Genomic DNA, 17,128 nt, shown 5'->3' with positions numbered 1-17,128 from the left:
AAAAAAAAAAAAAAAAAAAAAAAACTTTTTTTATCGCTTCCTTCAACACATATTTTTATTTATTGCTTATTGGAGGTATTACCAATACAAAACCTATTCAAGAACACTCCCAGATATATGAAGTACATTTATGGGAGATTTTATAAAAGAATTGGCGTTTCAGAGTCCATAGGGAACTTATAAACACACACACAAAGTGTATTTTATGTATAGGTAGAAGATAATCTATTCGGAAAATTTTTGCTTAAATATAGCAATGTTTGCATATTAACTATCGGATCACTTTATGTTGGCGTCGATTTGATTGCATACTTACCAATCCGTTGGTTTCACTGCATCAGGATCGGGTACATCATCCGGTTCGTCATCTAACCATCCTTCGGGTTTAACTGCATCTGGATCAACAATTTTTTCGGGTTCGCTCTCATCCCTAATAAAATAAAAATTAATTATAAAATGTTTTTTTTTTTTATTATTATTATTTTTAATGTTAATGATTGTCTTAAAGCATGCATTTTCGAAAAAGAAATTGCATATTCCATGAGGTAAGGATAAACACAAAAACAGTCATAAGTTGTCATGAAAGTGGAGGGTCAACTACATCTCGATTGTGGAGAGGGTTAGTTACTCCTGTATCATTTCTTTGTGTGTTTTGACCAAACCAAACCGTCCCAGATTTTTCATATGCCTTGCTGTTCTCAGTATCATAGGTAAAAACAATCCTGTAGGTTAAATAGCGCTGTAAAAAAAAATCACCAACCCTAGGTCTGAGTGGTAAGATGAAAAAGAAAAAAAAAATGATGACTATTGCTGACCCCATTCCAAGTAACAAGTCCCTTTTCCCAAAAACCCCAAATCCTCAAAATACCATCTGAAAAAAATAAATAATTTTTTTTTTTTTTTTTTTTAAAGAGATTTTGCTATCTCAACTTTATAAACAAAAACAGACTTATTCTCTTTCTGAACCGCAAAAAAGCAAAGACCTCACATCCTTGACAAATGGTTTGGCCAGGGATTTTTATCCTGGCCCCCAAAAATCAATAGAGATTAGACCATTCCTGCAATGATCCGGTCCCTGTTGATTTTGCGGTTGAAGTTGAGCATTCTGTGCAGTTCTAGGAGGTCCAACCTCCCAGACCTTGCCTTCTCTCTTTGAGAAGGGATTAGTTTATTGCTAATCACCTGAAGTACTCTCACCAGGGAATGCTGATGGGACTGCTCAGGTACTTTTTGCAGGTCAGAGTGCCCCTCCTCGGGGTCGCTGACTTGTCAATCTCACTTTTCCAACCCTGGTGTCTAAGTTCTTGCCGTGGGAGAAAAACTGAACTCCTTGACAAATGGTTTTGTTCCAAATTCATTAAAGATTTCCAGAATTCAAGAAAACACACCCGAAAAAGTTTGAAGATTATATTGATCGAAACATTGTGAGAACAACGGTCAAGATGAGAGCAGTCGTCGGAATACTCCATAATCTTCCATGTGTGCATCTTCATGCAGAGGTCGCCAGCTTTTTTACTAAGGGGAAGTAACTCTTGCAGACAACCAGGGTTGTTGGCTTCAGATTTTGGTGACGAATCGGACGCTTAAAAACAATTTCCAAAAGACAGCTTGAATATTGGAAGACTACTGCTCCAGTAGATATTTAACTCTTGATGCAATTCTCTACCTTTATAAAAGCCAGTGATGGAGTACTGCTGCCACATCTGGGCAGGAGCTGCTAGAAGCAGCTTATCCTGTCTTGAGTTCAAGATAGATTTTGTAGCTTAGTGGCGGATGCCCCTTTTCTCTTCCCTGCAACCTCTTTCCCACAGAAGAGATGTTGCGAGCCTGCCTCTGCTTTATCATTACTTTCATGGCAAGTGCTCATCTGAACTTCAATCTCTGGTTCCCCCTCACCAATCTTTCATGAAAAACACTCGTCTAGCCAGAACCACTATCAATAGTTCCCCACACTCTCTATCTGTGTCTAAACTTAAACGTAGATTCCATGAACAAAGCTTCTTTCTTAAAACTGCACGCCTGTGGAACTCTCTTCCGATTGACTGCTTTCCAGCTGACTACAATCTGATTGTCTTCAAGTCCAATGTAAATAAGTTCTGGATGAACTGTCCCCTAAGTAATCCAATTTAAAAAATTCCCACTACTTGTATTTACTATGCTACAAACACAATGACTAATGTATACCCATTAATCTTTATCCTCGAGTTGTATTCAGGCCTTGATAAGTGGTGATTCTTGTGTTAAAAAAAAAAAAAAAGTCCACGTCAGAAGTTTTGGAAATCATTAAGAGTCAGACCGAATTCCACAACCCTGCTGATAACATTAGCTTTTCTACCTTCTTTCATAGCAAACACAGCCCACAAGATAGAGTGTGATCGTGGTCAAGTGGTTAACAACACAACCTGATAACCTGGATGTTCCAAGTTCAAACCCAGCATGTTGTTCCACAGAAACCAACCCACACCTGACCATGTATCTCATCAAGACAAATAAAATCTACTCTCGTCTAGAGGAGGCCCCATGTTTTGACAAGCTTCTGGGTTTGAATGGAACACATATCAAGTCTGTTGCCAAGGTCGCTGGGAAAATGATGGGATCCTTCTATCGCTCCACAAGATAGCTCACTAATGATGCAATTCTCTATCTATATAAAAGCCAAGTACGTCCAAAAATGGAGTACTGCTGCCACATCTGGGCAGGAGCTGCTAGAAACAGCCTATCCTGCCTTGACAAGAGTACAAAATAAACTTCGTGGTTTAGTGGGGGATGACCTTTTTTCTTCCCTGCAACCTCTCTCCCACAGAAGAGACGTTGCGAGCCTATCTTTGTTTTATCGTTATTTCCATGGCAAGTGCTCGTCTGAGCTCCAATATCTGGTACCCCCTCGCCAATCTTTCACGAAAAACACTGGTCTAGCTGAAACCACTGTCAATAATTTTCCCCACTATTTATCTGTGCCTAAATCAAAATGTAGATTCCATGAAACAAAGCTTCTTTCTTAGAACTGCACGCCTGTGGAACTCTCTGCCGCTTGCCTGTTTCCCTCCTGATTTCAACTTGGAGGTCTTAAAGTCCAACATAAACAAATTCCTGATGAACCCCCCCCCCTTAAGTAATGACACTTCATCAAATCTCCAATACTAACTATACTACAATACTATCCCATTGATTACTGTACACACAATAACCGTTATCCCCAAGTGGCTTCTGGGTCTTGGTAAGCGGTGACCTCCATGTAAAAAAAAAAAAAACAAAAAAAAAAAAGCACAAAGCAAACTACATATAATTTTTTTTTTTTTAAATCTTTTTAAAGTGTTCAACATTTCCACCAAGAAACGGTTGTAAAAATCGATTCTCTAAATACCGAAAAAAGCAATAGCTGTGATAAGTTTGCAACTAATAAGCACTTTTTGGTTTTGTTTTACATTGTTAAAGATTTATTGTGGACAACATGGTGCGATATTACTATAACGCACCACGTTGTCTGCAATAAATCTAACAATGTAACATATGTTGCTAGTAAGAAAAAAATTTTTAAAAAAAATTACGAAAAAAGTCTTTGTTGGAAAATTTTGCATAATGCATATGACATCTGTTTGGTTTAAAATCAGATAAAAAGTTACCAGAGACGAGGCTGACTGAATGCGCTCTGTTGCTGCTTGCGCCTGGGTCATGTGAAAGTCAAAGCTATTTTTAAAGCTGCCTTGTTTTCTGATATGCGGCACAATCACATCGACACACCGGTTCTTGGCAGATCACCAAAGTTAAGCAACAATGAGCCTGGCTAGTACCAGATGAGGGGAAGGCTAAGTGCTGTATGTACTGCGTCTAGTCGTAGAAATTTCCAGGTTGATATCTGAGTGCGTGTTTAACTCACTGAGCCCCCCCCCCCACCCCCACTCCCGAATCAAGACAGAAAGTAACTGGGGAAACTACCGTCTTTACTTGAATTCCTGAGATTACCATGACTCTACAATTTGGAGAGCTGCGGTCGCCAACGTTATTAAAACAGCAGGGCTGCTGCTGATGCACTCTTGGTCAAAGATATGGTTCTCAGTAGTTCTAGGAGGTCCACCTTCCAGTGGTTAGTTTATTGCTAAGCACCCAAAATGCTCCTTTGGGGAATGCAGACTGGTCTGCCCAGGTAATTTTTATTCAGCCAGTGTTTTTCTTATAGGCGTTGCCTTTAAATCCCACTTTAAAATCTTGTGTCACATTTTCCCACCATGGGAGGGTTGGTTGGTTGGTTGTTTGTTTTACAGCATATCAACCTTTTCCAGGTTATTTAATGCCGAATCTAGTTATTTTGAGGAACGATTTTTAATGGAGTATATTTTTTTTAATGTCAGATTCTTTTTAACCCATAGTTGGGACCCTAACAGGTACTACCACTCCGGGTCAGAGTGGACCTGGGAGCAATGGCAATTAAAGGGTGGTTCCACACTCCCAAAGCCCGCAAGGTGGGGGCCTCACCATCGGATATAGTTTTAGGTCATATCCAGGACCGCCATGGGAGGGAGATAAATAACTGGTCATGTGATGTTATCTATTTTTATAAAGAATGTAAAATGATGCCTAATACGCTCTTGGATATTACTCTTCCTTAGAATATTTTATTTTTATAAAAGAAAATTATTTTTAAGCAAATTTTAGTTCTTCCAATGCTTCAGCTCATTAAGAATTGTTTTCTAAAAGCTCATAAGTTTAAATTATTCGGAGTTATCCCCCCTGCTCCTTCAGACTTTTCAAAATGGCGTTGGGAGTTTGTCGCTCTTCAGTTAGACATATTTGATTTTCTTATTTTAAAATAAAGCTACTTCATCAATTTATGTGATTTTTAAAACAATATTTTCATTTCACCACGAGTATATACATCATACAAATTTTTCTTTATTTTTGTTTTTTCATATTAGGGGAATTCTGGACAAGTACCAGACTTGGTAATTTATGGAAGAATCATCTCGATTCCAAGAATTCAACATCAACATTATACTTTAAACATCTTTAAAAACTTTTAATAAAAAAAAAAAAAAATATTAATTTAATATAAATTAACTACAGAAGAAATTTACCGGCAAAAACATACAAAAAATGCTTTTCAGTTAATTCATTTCAGTATTTTGTCTGCACGAAGATCGAATTATTTAAACGGACTTTCAAACGATTCTACCAGATTGAAAATAATTGATTAACACATATACATTGACGCAGTTTATCTTTCAGCTTAAAAACGCAATTCTGGAATATACCAGTGTTCACTGGATTTTAAAAAATGTTCCTGTGTCCTCACCATGGAGTTTTACACTATCTTTTTACGCCTCTTGGATCTTCCGACCACTCTGTTGTATCAATTAAGATAAAAATGAAATGTAATAAGTCCCCAGACGTACAAATTTAATTTTCAATTTATGCTAATAAGCAACATTTAAATTTTAAATTACCCATATCTATTTTGCTAATAACATTTTCTCCTGAAAATCCATGGATTAGGTGATGAAATAGAAGGAAAAAAATCTTATTTGTATTCCTTTGTCGAACAATAAATTTTGTTGTAATTCTACACAATTTAACTCCGAATTTCCATTATATATATATCTGGCATCAATTAAAATGGATGGCTCTCGTCTAGGGGAGGCTCCATCTTTAATAAGCTTCTGGGCTCTGGGCTTGACCTTTACTTCAGACCTGAAATGGAACATGTAAATCAAGTCAGTTGCCAAGGTTGCTGGAAAAATGGTAGGATCCTTCTATCGCTCCAGAAGATATCTCACTCCTGATGCAATTCTTTATCTATATAAAAGCCAAATATGTCCAAGGATGAAGTACTGCTGCCACATCTGGGCAGGAGCTGCTAAAAACAGCTTATCTTACCCTGACAGAGTACAAAATAGACTTTGTGGCTTAGTGGGGGATGACCTTTTCTCTTCCCTGCAACCTCTCTCTCACAGAAGAAACGTTGCGAGCCTGTCTTTGTTTTATTGTTACTTTCATGGCAAGTGCTCGTCTGAGCTCCAATCTCTGCCCCCCCCCCCTTGCCAACCTTTCACAATAAACACCCGTCTAGCTGAAACCACTATCAAATTTTTCCCCACTCTTTATCTGTGCCAAAACGAAAACGTAGATTCCATGAACAAAGCTTTTTTTTGGAAGTGCACGTCCGTGGAACTCTCTTCCGTTTGCCTGTTTCCCACCTGACTACAACTTGGATGTCTTCAAGTCCAACATAAATTCCTGATGAACCGCCCTCTTAAGACACTTTATCAAATCTCCATTACTAACGATTACTATGATATTATCCCATTGATTACTGTATACACAATAACCCTTATACCCGAGTGGCTTCTGGGCCTTGATAAGTGGTGACTACAATGTAAGAAGAAAAAAAATAAAAAAAAAAATCAAAAAAAAATTATACACATACACAGAACATAGTTGATGATTATATTTAACGTTTTCATTCTAAAAAGATTTGACAAAGCCAAAATGTTAAACTTACCAATCGTCGGGTTTTGTTGCTAATGGATCTGCAATTCTGAGAACGGAGAAAAAAAATTAGGATTAAAATTTTACTTTGTTTTTTTTTTTTCTTTAAAAATACTTTATTTTAAATCATCACATTTTTTATGAATAATAATTTTTTAAATGAAAAACAAAAAAATAAGTAGTTTTGTAGATTTTGTTTCTTTAAACTCATAAAATCAAGTACAAACTGATAGTTATCAAAGCTTCTTTCTTAGAAGCGCACACCTGTGGAACTCTCTTCCGTTTGCCTGTTTCCCACCTGACTACAACTTGGATGTATTCAAGTTTAACATAAACAAATTCCTGATGAACTACCCCCTTAAGTAAGACACTTTAGCAAATCTCCATTACTAACGATTACTATGATATTATCCCATTGATTACTGTACACGCAATAACCCTTATCCCCGAGTGGCTTCTGGGCCTTGATAAGTAGTGACCCCCATGTAAAAAAAAAAAAAAAAAAAGAAGAATGGGGTATCCAATTTTAAAATAAATCCTTTAGACTTATAAGATTCAAGCTTGAGTAATGTTGTGAAAACTACTTTAGTAACGAGAACTCTGCCTACTCCTTTTCGTCAACCGACTGTAACAATAATATAATAATATATATATATACAAGAGAACATTGTTTTTATTTTGTAACACTCACTTTTCCCTGTCATCCCAATCTTTGGGTTTCTCGTCTTTATCATCTTCAATTTCTTTCGGTGGATTTACAGGTGGCCTAGAAATAAAACAGAAAATAAGAATTATTTCAATCAAGTGCAAACGAATCATTATTAAAAAAAAAAAAAAAAAAAAAATAGTGGGAGAAGGTTTCTGAAATACGTCCTCCCTTATCTTCTTTCACACGATGAATTAATTTCAAAGTGAAGATTTTCTTTCTATGTAAATCAAATTTCGAGGTCAGAATGTACACTCGCGTCACAAAATTAGTACAGAGGAGCAGGAAGATAGGAAAAAAAAAAAAATAACTTGTTGGCATAAAAAAACACTGGAACTAGGTCAAATGCTGATATTGAAGAGGTTGCAAATTTTTTTTTTTTTTGCATGATTAGAGTATGTCAATCTGAGGGAGAAAAGAGTTCATAAAGCAACATGACTGCGGAAGTTTTAAAGCACAGGGTTGCGGAATCAAACATTTCGAAAGGAAGTCTTAAGAAATGCTGGGAATCTGGGAAATATTAGAAGACAAGAATAAAAAGTCAGGGGGTCATACTTTTGGAATTTTGAAATCAGAATTAAATCTTTAGAGACGTTTTGGCTCTGCAACCATGTTTACGCACATTTTTTTTTTTTTTTACCTTAACTTTTACCTCGAGTAATACCAGATAACCCTTCTAGTCACTAATATAATAAAATAAAAATATTTACTCACGTGACATCTTCAAGAAGATTTCCTTCATTCACAACATATCCATCAACGGAGATTTTAAAAGTATTATCAGGATTGAGAACTATGAAAAAGAAAAAAATAAACATATAATAAATAAAACAAATATATAATAAATAAATAAATAAAACGTAATGAAATTACCAAAATTTTTAAAGAAAAAGCTAAACACCATAAAGACTTTGGTATATTTTATATAATTCTATTGCACTTGCGAGGGGGGGGGGTCGACTTTGCCCAGTCGTAAAATATTCTTAAATATCATATTTTAATTTGTCCAGATTTTGTATATATTATTTAAGAGTCATCATTTCAAAAGTTATAAAAAAAAAAAGAAAAAAAAAAAAAGAAAAAAAGTATTTAGGTGCCATCAGCTGGAATCGAAACTGAAACTGTAGCATTCAAAGCTGGTAACATTACTACTGCACCAACATGACAAGCATATGAACTGATTAAAAATTAAAAATAAACTAAGATGAATGTACAAAAGGATCCATTTTTGACCCCTTAAAAACAATTTTAACCGGTTAAAGATCCATAAAAGAACGATCCGTTAAAAAATCCAATCATTTGAGGCGATTAGCACCACTCAGTGGCTTTTAGTTTCGGAGGAGATAGAGTTTGAAAATATGGAGACAGACAGACCGACCGCAGATATATAGCCGTTTATATATCAGATTTATATTATATTCTATTATATAGAAGGCAGTTGTCTATGTGTGGTTAGTTAAAAGGGTAGAAACTACATAAGATACACCTACAAAGATTTTTTTCAGCATTGCCTCAAACAGAATGTGGGCATCTTTTTTATTTGTAATATTCATTTTTTTTCTAGGGTCATCAGGAACAAAATTAGTAAAACACTCAATTTATGCAAATTAGTAATTTTTTTATTTCTTTTGACGACAACAACCTAGTTTTGAAACTATGAATTTAGGAAAAATAATTTTTTTTTTATATATTCCTTGTTTGAACATTAGATGAACTAATATTGTAATTTTATTTTTCATCATTTCAATTTGTCTTATATTATTGCTCTAGCAATAACTAGCATGGGTGCCTGGCATTGCCCAGGTGTGTGTAAGGGGGTTGGTTGAGCAACCAAAGCCCTAAAAAAAAAAAAAAAAAAAAAATAAAACAAATAACAGCGAGTACCCATGCGAGCAGAAAAAAATTAGGAGTAGTAGGCAGAATCGAACACCTAACGTGCAAGAGGAAAAGGAGTTTGGGGGAAAAAAAAAAAAAAAAAAAAAAAAAAAAAAAAGCAAACAGTCTTATCGATGCACCTACAGCAATTGTAACATCACGGGCGTTCGAAATAATTGGTTTTATTTATCCGACGTCGTTCACGCGAGGCTTGAATGACTTGCAAAAATGTCAACGATAAAAAGTGACCCCTCCTTGCAGATAACAGTCAAGTTGACAGTGAAAGAATTAATATTTTTGGCCAATTTTTTGATATTTGTTGTCTGAGACATCAATCTTGGAAACGATGCCAATTTTGTCACGTTCCAACACATCTGTTGGAAGTTTTTGCGAGACATAAAAACACACATTTTGCCTTTTATATTATAGACGTCAAGCACCTCTTTATCATGATTGATTAGTTGTTTTTTTTTTTTTATGGCATATCAACCCTTTTCAGGTTAATGCCGAATCAAGTGATTTTGAAGAAAATTTTTTTTAATAGAATATATATATATATATATTTTTTTTCAAATCGGTTTCTATTTAACCCATAGTTGGGACCCTAACAGGTATTACCACTCCGGATCAGAGTGGACCTGGGAGCAATGGCAATTAAGAGGTGGCTCCACACTCCCCCAAAGCCCGCAAGCTGGGGGCTCACCATCGGATATAGTTTAAGGTAATATTCCAGGACCATATCATGATGGAATTTAATATGAAATAGTTTATCTTATTCGTTTAAATACACAGACATACATTTTTTACTGTTTTATTCTTTAGTGGGTACGGAACCACATATTCGTCAAAAAAATTTGTTTATTATATAAGCAACCAATTGTTTTGACTCGTACATACATTATTTTTACTTCAAAACGAAAACAGTAAAAAAAATAAAAATATTTACAATTCTAGTATTGCACTATTGAGCTATTTAAAGAAACTTTGTTAAACATATATATTTGAACAGAAAACTTTATTTGAAAAAAAAAAAATATATATATATATATATGTGTGTGTATTATAGAGAAAATAGACCAAAGGTCTAAAAGAGCAAAGTTTCTGTTAATGTACGAATACTTTAAAAGTGCTGTGCTTGAAGCACCGCAAATAGAGGATAAACTCAATAGGTGTATTTACCTAGAGCTATATATACGCAGCTGATAAAAGAGCAATAATTGTGAAATTATAAATCAGCTTCAAAAGGAGAAACAAAAAAAAAAAACCCAAAAAAACATTAAAAAAAAAAAAAAAAAAAAACGGAGGAGGGGGAAAAGAAGAGAAATAGGACCCCCCCCTCTTTCTTTCATATCCATAATTACTTTTATTTTTTTTACTCTCTATAGCATTTATAATCTATCACAGGTTTGTTTTTCCAGTGATCATGTGTGTTTACTTGCTAATTTTCTCTTCTTTTCCTACATTTAATACAGAACAACTGTTGAAGCAAGTTGGATGATTCGTCTATGTCTACTGAAACGAACTAATACTCTGTAGTCACTAAAAGGTAAAAAAAAATAAAGATTACATTTAGCTCTACTTCAGTATTGAGCACTTTTTGATTCCTTTTTTTTTGACCACCCCACCCTACATTAGATTTTCTTGGATTATTTTTCGAAGCCTTGACTGTTGTATGGGTGGTTGGGTTTCAATCCTGGCTTGAGGTAGTTGCCTGTCTAGCCGCACTGATGAGCTATGATACAGCGAAACAGTACTGTATGTGGATGACTTGAGTTGAGCATATTGGGAAGTGATGCACGATATACCATTAGCGAATTAAGCGATGCTCGTCGTGTAAAAAAAAAATCGAGCTTAGGCATTTGGATGATGTCAAAACATTGTTAATTTACTGTCTGCACAGCAGCTACCGATTAGCGTAAGGGTTCGAAACCTTGACTGTCGTACAGGCGGTCGGGTTTTGATCCTGGCTTGAGGTAGTTGCCTGTCTAGCTGCACTGATGAACTGTGATACAGCAAAACAGTACTGTATGTGGGGGACACATGTATGTAAAAAAGCATTTTTTGGTTACAAAAGTATAGTTCATAATGTTATGGACTATTTTTGCCTGACCCAAGCATGCTCATAAATGTGTAGTGACATATCAATGCTTACGTAAAACAAATAAAATGCATATCTTGCTCTACTTTTTTAACTTGGTAACATTTTTTAACTTGGTAACATTTTTTAACTTAGTAATGCTAATTAATTTTTTATAACTTGGATATTTCATCTTCGGTAATCAGACAATCTCATTTTTTTCTTTAATGTGTGTCGAAGGTCATAAGTTGAAAATTTAAGCTGAAGTGCAAACATATTGCATTGTAAAAAAAAACAAAAAAACGATGCCAGTGGATCATCTGTACTTACCTAACTGATACAAATGAGTATTTTTATCGGTGAAATACGTTTCGATGGTCCCTGTTGGTTTCTTTGCATGTTTTTCCTGAAGTGAAAAAATATTAAAAGTAAAAAAAAAAAAAAAGTTCAACTGGAATTTATCAACTGATCTTATTAAAAATGATTATCTTGAAGAATTTTTGCTGCCAGTTTGTTTGAAAAAATTAATTTATTTTGTGAGAACGGATATGACTAACCAATTGCAAAAACATCCGAAATCAAAATGGATTTCCCAACCCTAAGCCGTTACCATTCCCAATCTATTAAATAAGGTTTGATAAAAAAAAAAATCATGGTCGTTAACCCTTTACCGCCAGAATTTTTTTATACAATAAATAAATTTTATTAATCACGAAACCCACACGTGATGAAAGTTAGCGTGCGATTGATGCACGAACATAAACAATGAACCATAGACATGTACTTTGAAGACCAGTTTCCTATGCAAGTGATTTTGAAAGGCGACTTGAAAGTACAATTTTGCTGTAAAGGGTTAACAAAACCTTCCCTCCCCAAAAAGCGCGTATGCAGGAATGGAAGAGAGAGGAAGTATTTCTTTGCTAAAACGAGCCTTCTACCTCCCACAAATCAATCAAAACAAAAAACACAAAAAAAACTAACGTAAGTCAAACGAACGATGTTAAATGTAAAAATCTGAAAACCAAAGACAAAACAGAAAAACGAACGTTTAAACTTCTGAAAAAAAAAAAAAAAAAAAAAAAAAAATACCAAACATGTGAAAAATGGCTTAAATAAGCCTGTTTCGATATTAAAATTGTAAAAATCGGTGGGTACCCGGATGTTTTTGGGTGTGTGTTTGTACGGTCGGGTGTGGGGGGGGGGGGGTGTTAATGAAAACCTAAGAATAAGCGAAGTTAAAAAAAAAAAAGAAAAAAAAAAGTTACGTGAAAAATGGTTTAAATAACCCTGCTTCAATATTTAAATTTAAAAAAAAAAAAAAAAAGAAAAAGACATCTCACACCACGATTCGAACCCAAAACGGTTAGATAATGAACCAACGCTCTAACCAACTGACCCAACACGACGTACATGAAATTTAGTCAGTTCTTCAACTATTTAAACTAAATCAGGTCATGACGTCATCTGCATGCGTAGAACCAATCTCGTCATGAGAGGACGGTTTTTGTTGAAAATAAAATCGGCCAGCCAGAATGAGTTAGTGAAAGATGTTTGAATTTATTTAAGTAAGAACCAAATTGACAGGTGCGCGCCTGGAAGTCGTCAAGCGTTATGACGACGTAGGTTTGTTTGTTATAAGCAAAGAAAAAAAGAAAACAACGTTAAAACTTAAGAGGGGGAGAAAAAACACAAAAAAACCTAATGTAAGGTAAACGAACGATGAAAATAGAAAAACGAACACGTGAAAAATGGCTTAAATAAGCCTGTTTCGATATTAAAATTTAAAAAAATCGGTGGGTACCCAGGTGTTTTTGGGTGTGTGGTCGGGGGTGGATAAGCGAAGTAAAAGAAAAAAAAACCTCAGAAAAACGAACGTTACGTGAAAAATGGCTTAAATAACATTGGTTCAATATTTAAATTTAAAAAAAAATTTTTTTTTTAAATTAAAAAAAAAAAAAGACATCTCACAGCCCGATTCGAATCCAAAACGTTTAGATAACGAACCAACGCGCTAATCGACTGACCTAACGCGACGTACATGAAATTTGTTCAGTTTTTCAACTATTTAAAGTAAATCAGGTCATGACATCATCTGGCGCATACGTAGAACCGCTCGTCGTCACGAAAAGACTGTTTTTGTTGACCCCCTGTCCCTGTCGAAAATTGTCGATTTCGGGGTGAAAAAAATGAACGTTTTGGGCCAATTTTTCGAGCGAAGGATGGGGCTTCGATATAATACCGAGTTTGTGAATTTTCGTTGTGTCTGTCGAAAGTTTTTAGTAGACACACAAACATACATTTTCGCTTTTATATATGTAGATAGATATATAGTATAAAGAAAAATAAATAAATTTAAGCAGAAATCCTGCTTTCTCTGAATCATAAAAAAAAAAAGAAAAGCAGAATTTCACTAAAAAGCAAAGATCTCAAATCTCTAAAAAAGAAGTTTTGAACATCGTAATATTCTGAGAGAGAAAGAAAGAATAAAAAAAAAAAACTTACCGTTATTTCACCCGTTTTAGGATTTTTATGTCGGAATATAAAATGGAGCTAAAAAATAAATAGAATACATATTTAATTCATATTGAAATGATTACAAGCGGAGATTGCTTTACAAAATTTGCATAAATTAAAATCATACAAGGTAGTCAAAAAAGATCCATTTTAATATAATTTCTATGAAAGTTTGTCGACCCAAATTCCTGGGGGGTTTTTTCTGCGAAATTGGGCAGGCAATAAAATATTGTATGCATGAGAAAATCAAGATTGTAAAACCCTACTTTGCAACGAAATCACCTGTTTTTAAGCTCAACAATTTTTGAAAGACTTTCTAAAGAGAAACCAGGGTTCATACAGATTTTCAATCTCTATTTTCAAGGACTTTTGCAGGCAAAATTCAAGTTTTCAAAAAGAAAATTTTGGGTGTTTTACAATCCATAGTGGGAAGGGAGGGAGGGGGGGGTATTTTTTTTTTTTTTTTTTTTTTGAAATAATTTTAATATTTTTTTTTAATTTATGGCAGCTGCACTACTCCCAGCTAAACAAAAAAATAAATTATAAATTAAAGCAAAAATAGAGGGTGTATTTATTTGCATTTTAAAGCAAAAATAGAGGGCGATTTATTTTGATTTTATTTTTAATATTTTGACACAACTTTTTATCGGACATAGAGAATACAATTTTCAAGGCCTTTCAAGACTTTCTTTTCAAGGATTTTTCAAGGTTATAATAAAAAGGCCTTTTCAAGGCAAAAGTAGAAATCCAAGGATTTTTCAAGTCTGTGTGAACCCTGGAAACGCTCCAACCAGATTCTGAACAAAATGTCTTGTTGGCACATTCAGAGAGACAGGAAGCATGGAAGATAAAGCATTGAAGATCAGAATCAATCATGGTTAACCAGAACAGAAAATAACATTGTGACAATGTTTGGAGAGTCATTAGAGACTCCAATGTCCAAACAGTCACAGTGATGTAATGCTAAGAAATTTTTATCAAATACATTATTAATTATCGAGCTGTACTCACAAAATGGTGGCATACACAAGATTAGGGTTTAATTTATGCTAAACAAAATTTACATTTTAGTAGGACAAATCTATTGAACAAAAAGTTTTCTTTTCATTAAATGCTACAATGGTTATATCTTTTTTGGATAAACGAATAATCCAAATAATACGAATTTGAAATCTTTATCTCAAAAATTCAAAAATTGACATTTTCTATCTTTATAAGAATAAGAAGACAAAGAAGTTGTGTGTGGAGGAGGGGAAACAGAAAAAGGTTTGTGTGTGTGGGGGGGAGACAGGATAAACAAAGACGAGGGGGGAGACAGAAAAGGAGAAGGGGGGGAGACAGAAAAGGAGAAGGGGGGGAGACAGAAAAGGAGAAGGGGGGAGACAGAAAAGGAGAAGGGGGGGAGACAGAAGAGGAGAAGGGGGGGAGACAGAAGAGGAGAAGGGGGGAGACAGAAGAGGAGAAGGGGGGAGACAGAAGAGGAGAAGGGGGGAGACAGAAAAGGAGAAGGGGGGGGCAGAAAAGGAGAAGGGGAGAAAAGAAAAAGGTTAGACTTGGTGGCATACACAAGGTTAGGGTTTAATTTATGCTAAACAAAATTTACATTTTAGTAGGACAAATCTATTGAACAAAAAGTTTTCTTTTCATTAAATGCTACAATGGTTATATCTTTTTTGGATAAACGAATAATCCAAATAATACGAATTTGAAATCTTTATCTCAAAAATTCAAAAATTGACATTTTCTATCTTTATAAGAATAAGAAGACAAAGAAGTTGTGTGTGGAGGAGGGGAAACAGAAAAAGGTTTGTGTGTGTGGGGGGGAGACAGGATAAACAAAGACGAGGGGGGAGACAGAAAAGGAGAAGGGGGGGGAGACAGAAAAGGAGAAGGGGGGGAGACAGAAAAGGAGAAGGGGGGAGACAGAAGAGGAGAAGGGGGGAGACAGAAGAGGAGAAGGGGGGAGACAGAAAAGGAGAAGGGGGGGGGCAGAAAAGGAGAAGGGGAGAAAAGAAAAAGGTTAGACTTACCTTGTAGTCTAATCCACACTTGTCAGGACCAAACATAATAGTATAGGGAGTTTTATCATGGAATTGAGACTGGAATTAAAAAAAAAAAAAAAAATAATATATATATATATATATATATATATATATATATATCTCTACATATATATATATATATATATATATATATAGTCAATTCTTATATATTGAAATAAAAAGGGAAATAAGTACAAAAGATATTTTGAATATGGGTAACGATTTATCCTTACATAAGTATAAATTTAGAAAAACTTGTTTGGCTACATATGTGCATATATGTTTCAGCTACTTTAGTCAAAGTCTAGCTTCTTGAAGTCAGAGAAGGTTCTAAGCTAGATGGACTCACTATGCTAGCAGAAAGTTTTGTTACGAGGGGTAATTTTTAAAGGAGGGGGAAGGATGTTGTAAGGAATTCAATTTTAACATGTACACATACATATGCACACATAACTAGAAAAACAGCAAATAGATAAAAAAAAAATCTGGCAACAGACAAGAAAGTTTAAACCTAACTACTCACTCTTATATTGATAAATGTCCGATATCTCAATTTACAAAGGATCGCACATTAATATCAAATCTGTCTTTTTTTTTGTTTTTAAATTTTATGTGTTTTTTTTTCCTTATATGTTTTATCTATATACATTTTTTAAAAATAAATATCAGATAATTTTTATACCTACAGCCATTAGTGTTTCATGCTTATGTAATTATCACTATAGGAAATGCTAATTACTGTTGATTGAGATTTCGCCCCAGTTATTCGCATATAATATTTGAAAGTAACTCCCTATTCTAAAATAACTATAATTTATTCAAATGCTGTAATAGGTTTCTCAATTTTTGTGTGTATGTTACTGAATGTGCCGTAATTAGATCTATGCTTTCGTTTTCTTATTCAGATCTGTTATATGAATTTGGTTTTTAATCTTGAAGGGAGAATACATGAAGTTATTAGTTCCATCCTGCAATGATGACGTAGGGGGCTACTATCAGGGACATAAGTTGCAGGGATACTATGTAGGGGGTTGAGCAGCAAAATGTCTGTACAGATTACACTTGAACTTCTGCATGTCAGTACAGTTGGGGAAGCAGAAACCTGGAAGGGAATTCATGAGTCTAGTAGTTCTGGGGCAGAAACTATTAGAGTAGAAGGCTTTCTTACATCTAGGGATCTCTACTGTATAGGGGTGGGACTTTGCTCCTTGTCGGGGGTTTTTATGTTGAGGGAATACAAGGGCTTGTAGCTCGTCGGAACATTCACCATTAAAATACTTGTAAAACAGGCAGAGGGATGCAACATTTCATCGGTGGGTTGAAGCTTAGAGGACAATTCAGGACCTATCAGAAAATTTATTCAAGATAAAAGGTTTGTTTAAGGCATACAGCTACGGTTGTTATATATAAAAAAAAAGTTTAAGAAAGACC

The 17,128-nt window shown here is 34.7% G+C and overlaps 1 protein-coding gene across 2 annotated transcripts in view; it reads right to left on the bottom strand.

Annotated features, from left to right (window-relative positions):
• Nucleotides 1-17,128, bottom strand: part of LOC145259089 (calnexin-like) — an 80,925-nt gene that overhangs the window by 30,316 nt on the left and 33,481 nt on the right. For both annotated transcript variants that reach the window (XM_080116733.1, XM_080116732.1), the window contains exons 8-14: nt 15,686-15,754; nt 13,644-13,691; nt 11,472-11,547; nt 7,904-7,982; nt 7,175-7,249; nt 6,497-6,532; nt 317-430 (exon numbers count right to left, since the gene is read on the bottom strand). In XM_080116733.1, coding sequence (XP_079972859.1) covers nt 317-430; nt 6,497-6,532; nt 7,175-7,249; nt 7,904-7,982; nt 11,472-11,547; nt 13,644-13,691; nt 15,686-15,754 — 497 coding nt within the window. The remainder of the gene's footprint in view (nt 1-316; nt 431-6,496; nt 6,533-7,174; nt 7,250-7,903; nt 7,983-11,471; nt 11,548-13,643; nt 13,692-15,685; nt 15,755-17,128) is intronic.

Source organism: Euprymna scolopes, chromosome 34 (assembly GCF_053919585.1).
Source record: "Euprymna scolopes isolate OS-2025 chromosome 34, ASM5391958v1, whole genome shotgun sequence".
NCBI classification, from domain to species: domain Eukaryota; kingdom Metazoa; phylum Mollusca; class Cephalopoda; order Sepiida; family Sepiolidae; genus Euprymna; species Euprymna scolopes.
The sequence above is the reverse complement of the archived record's forward strand: the minus strand, read 5'-3'. Positions and strand labels throughout refer to the sequence as shown.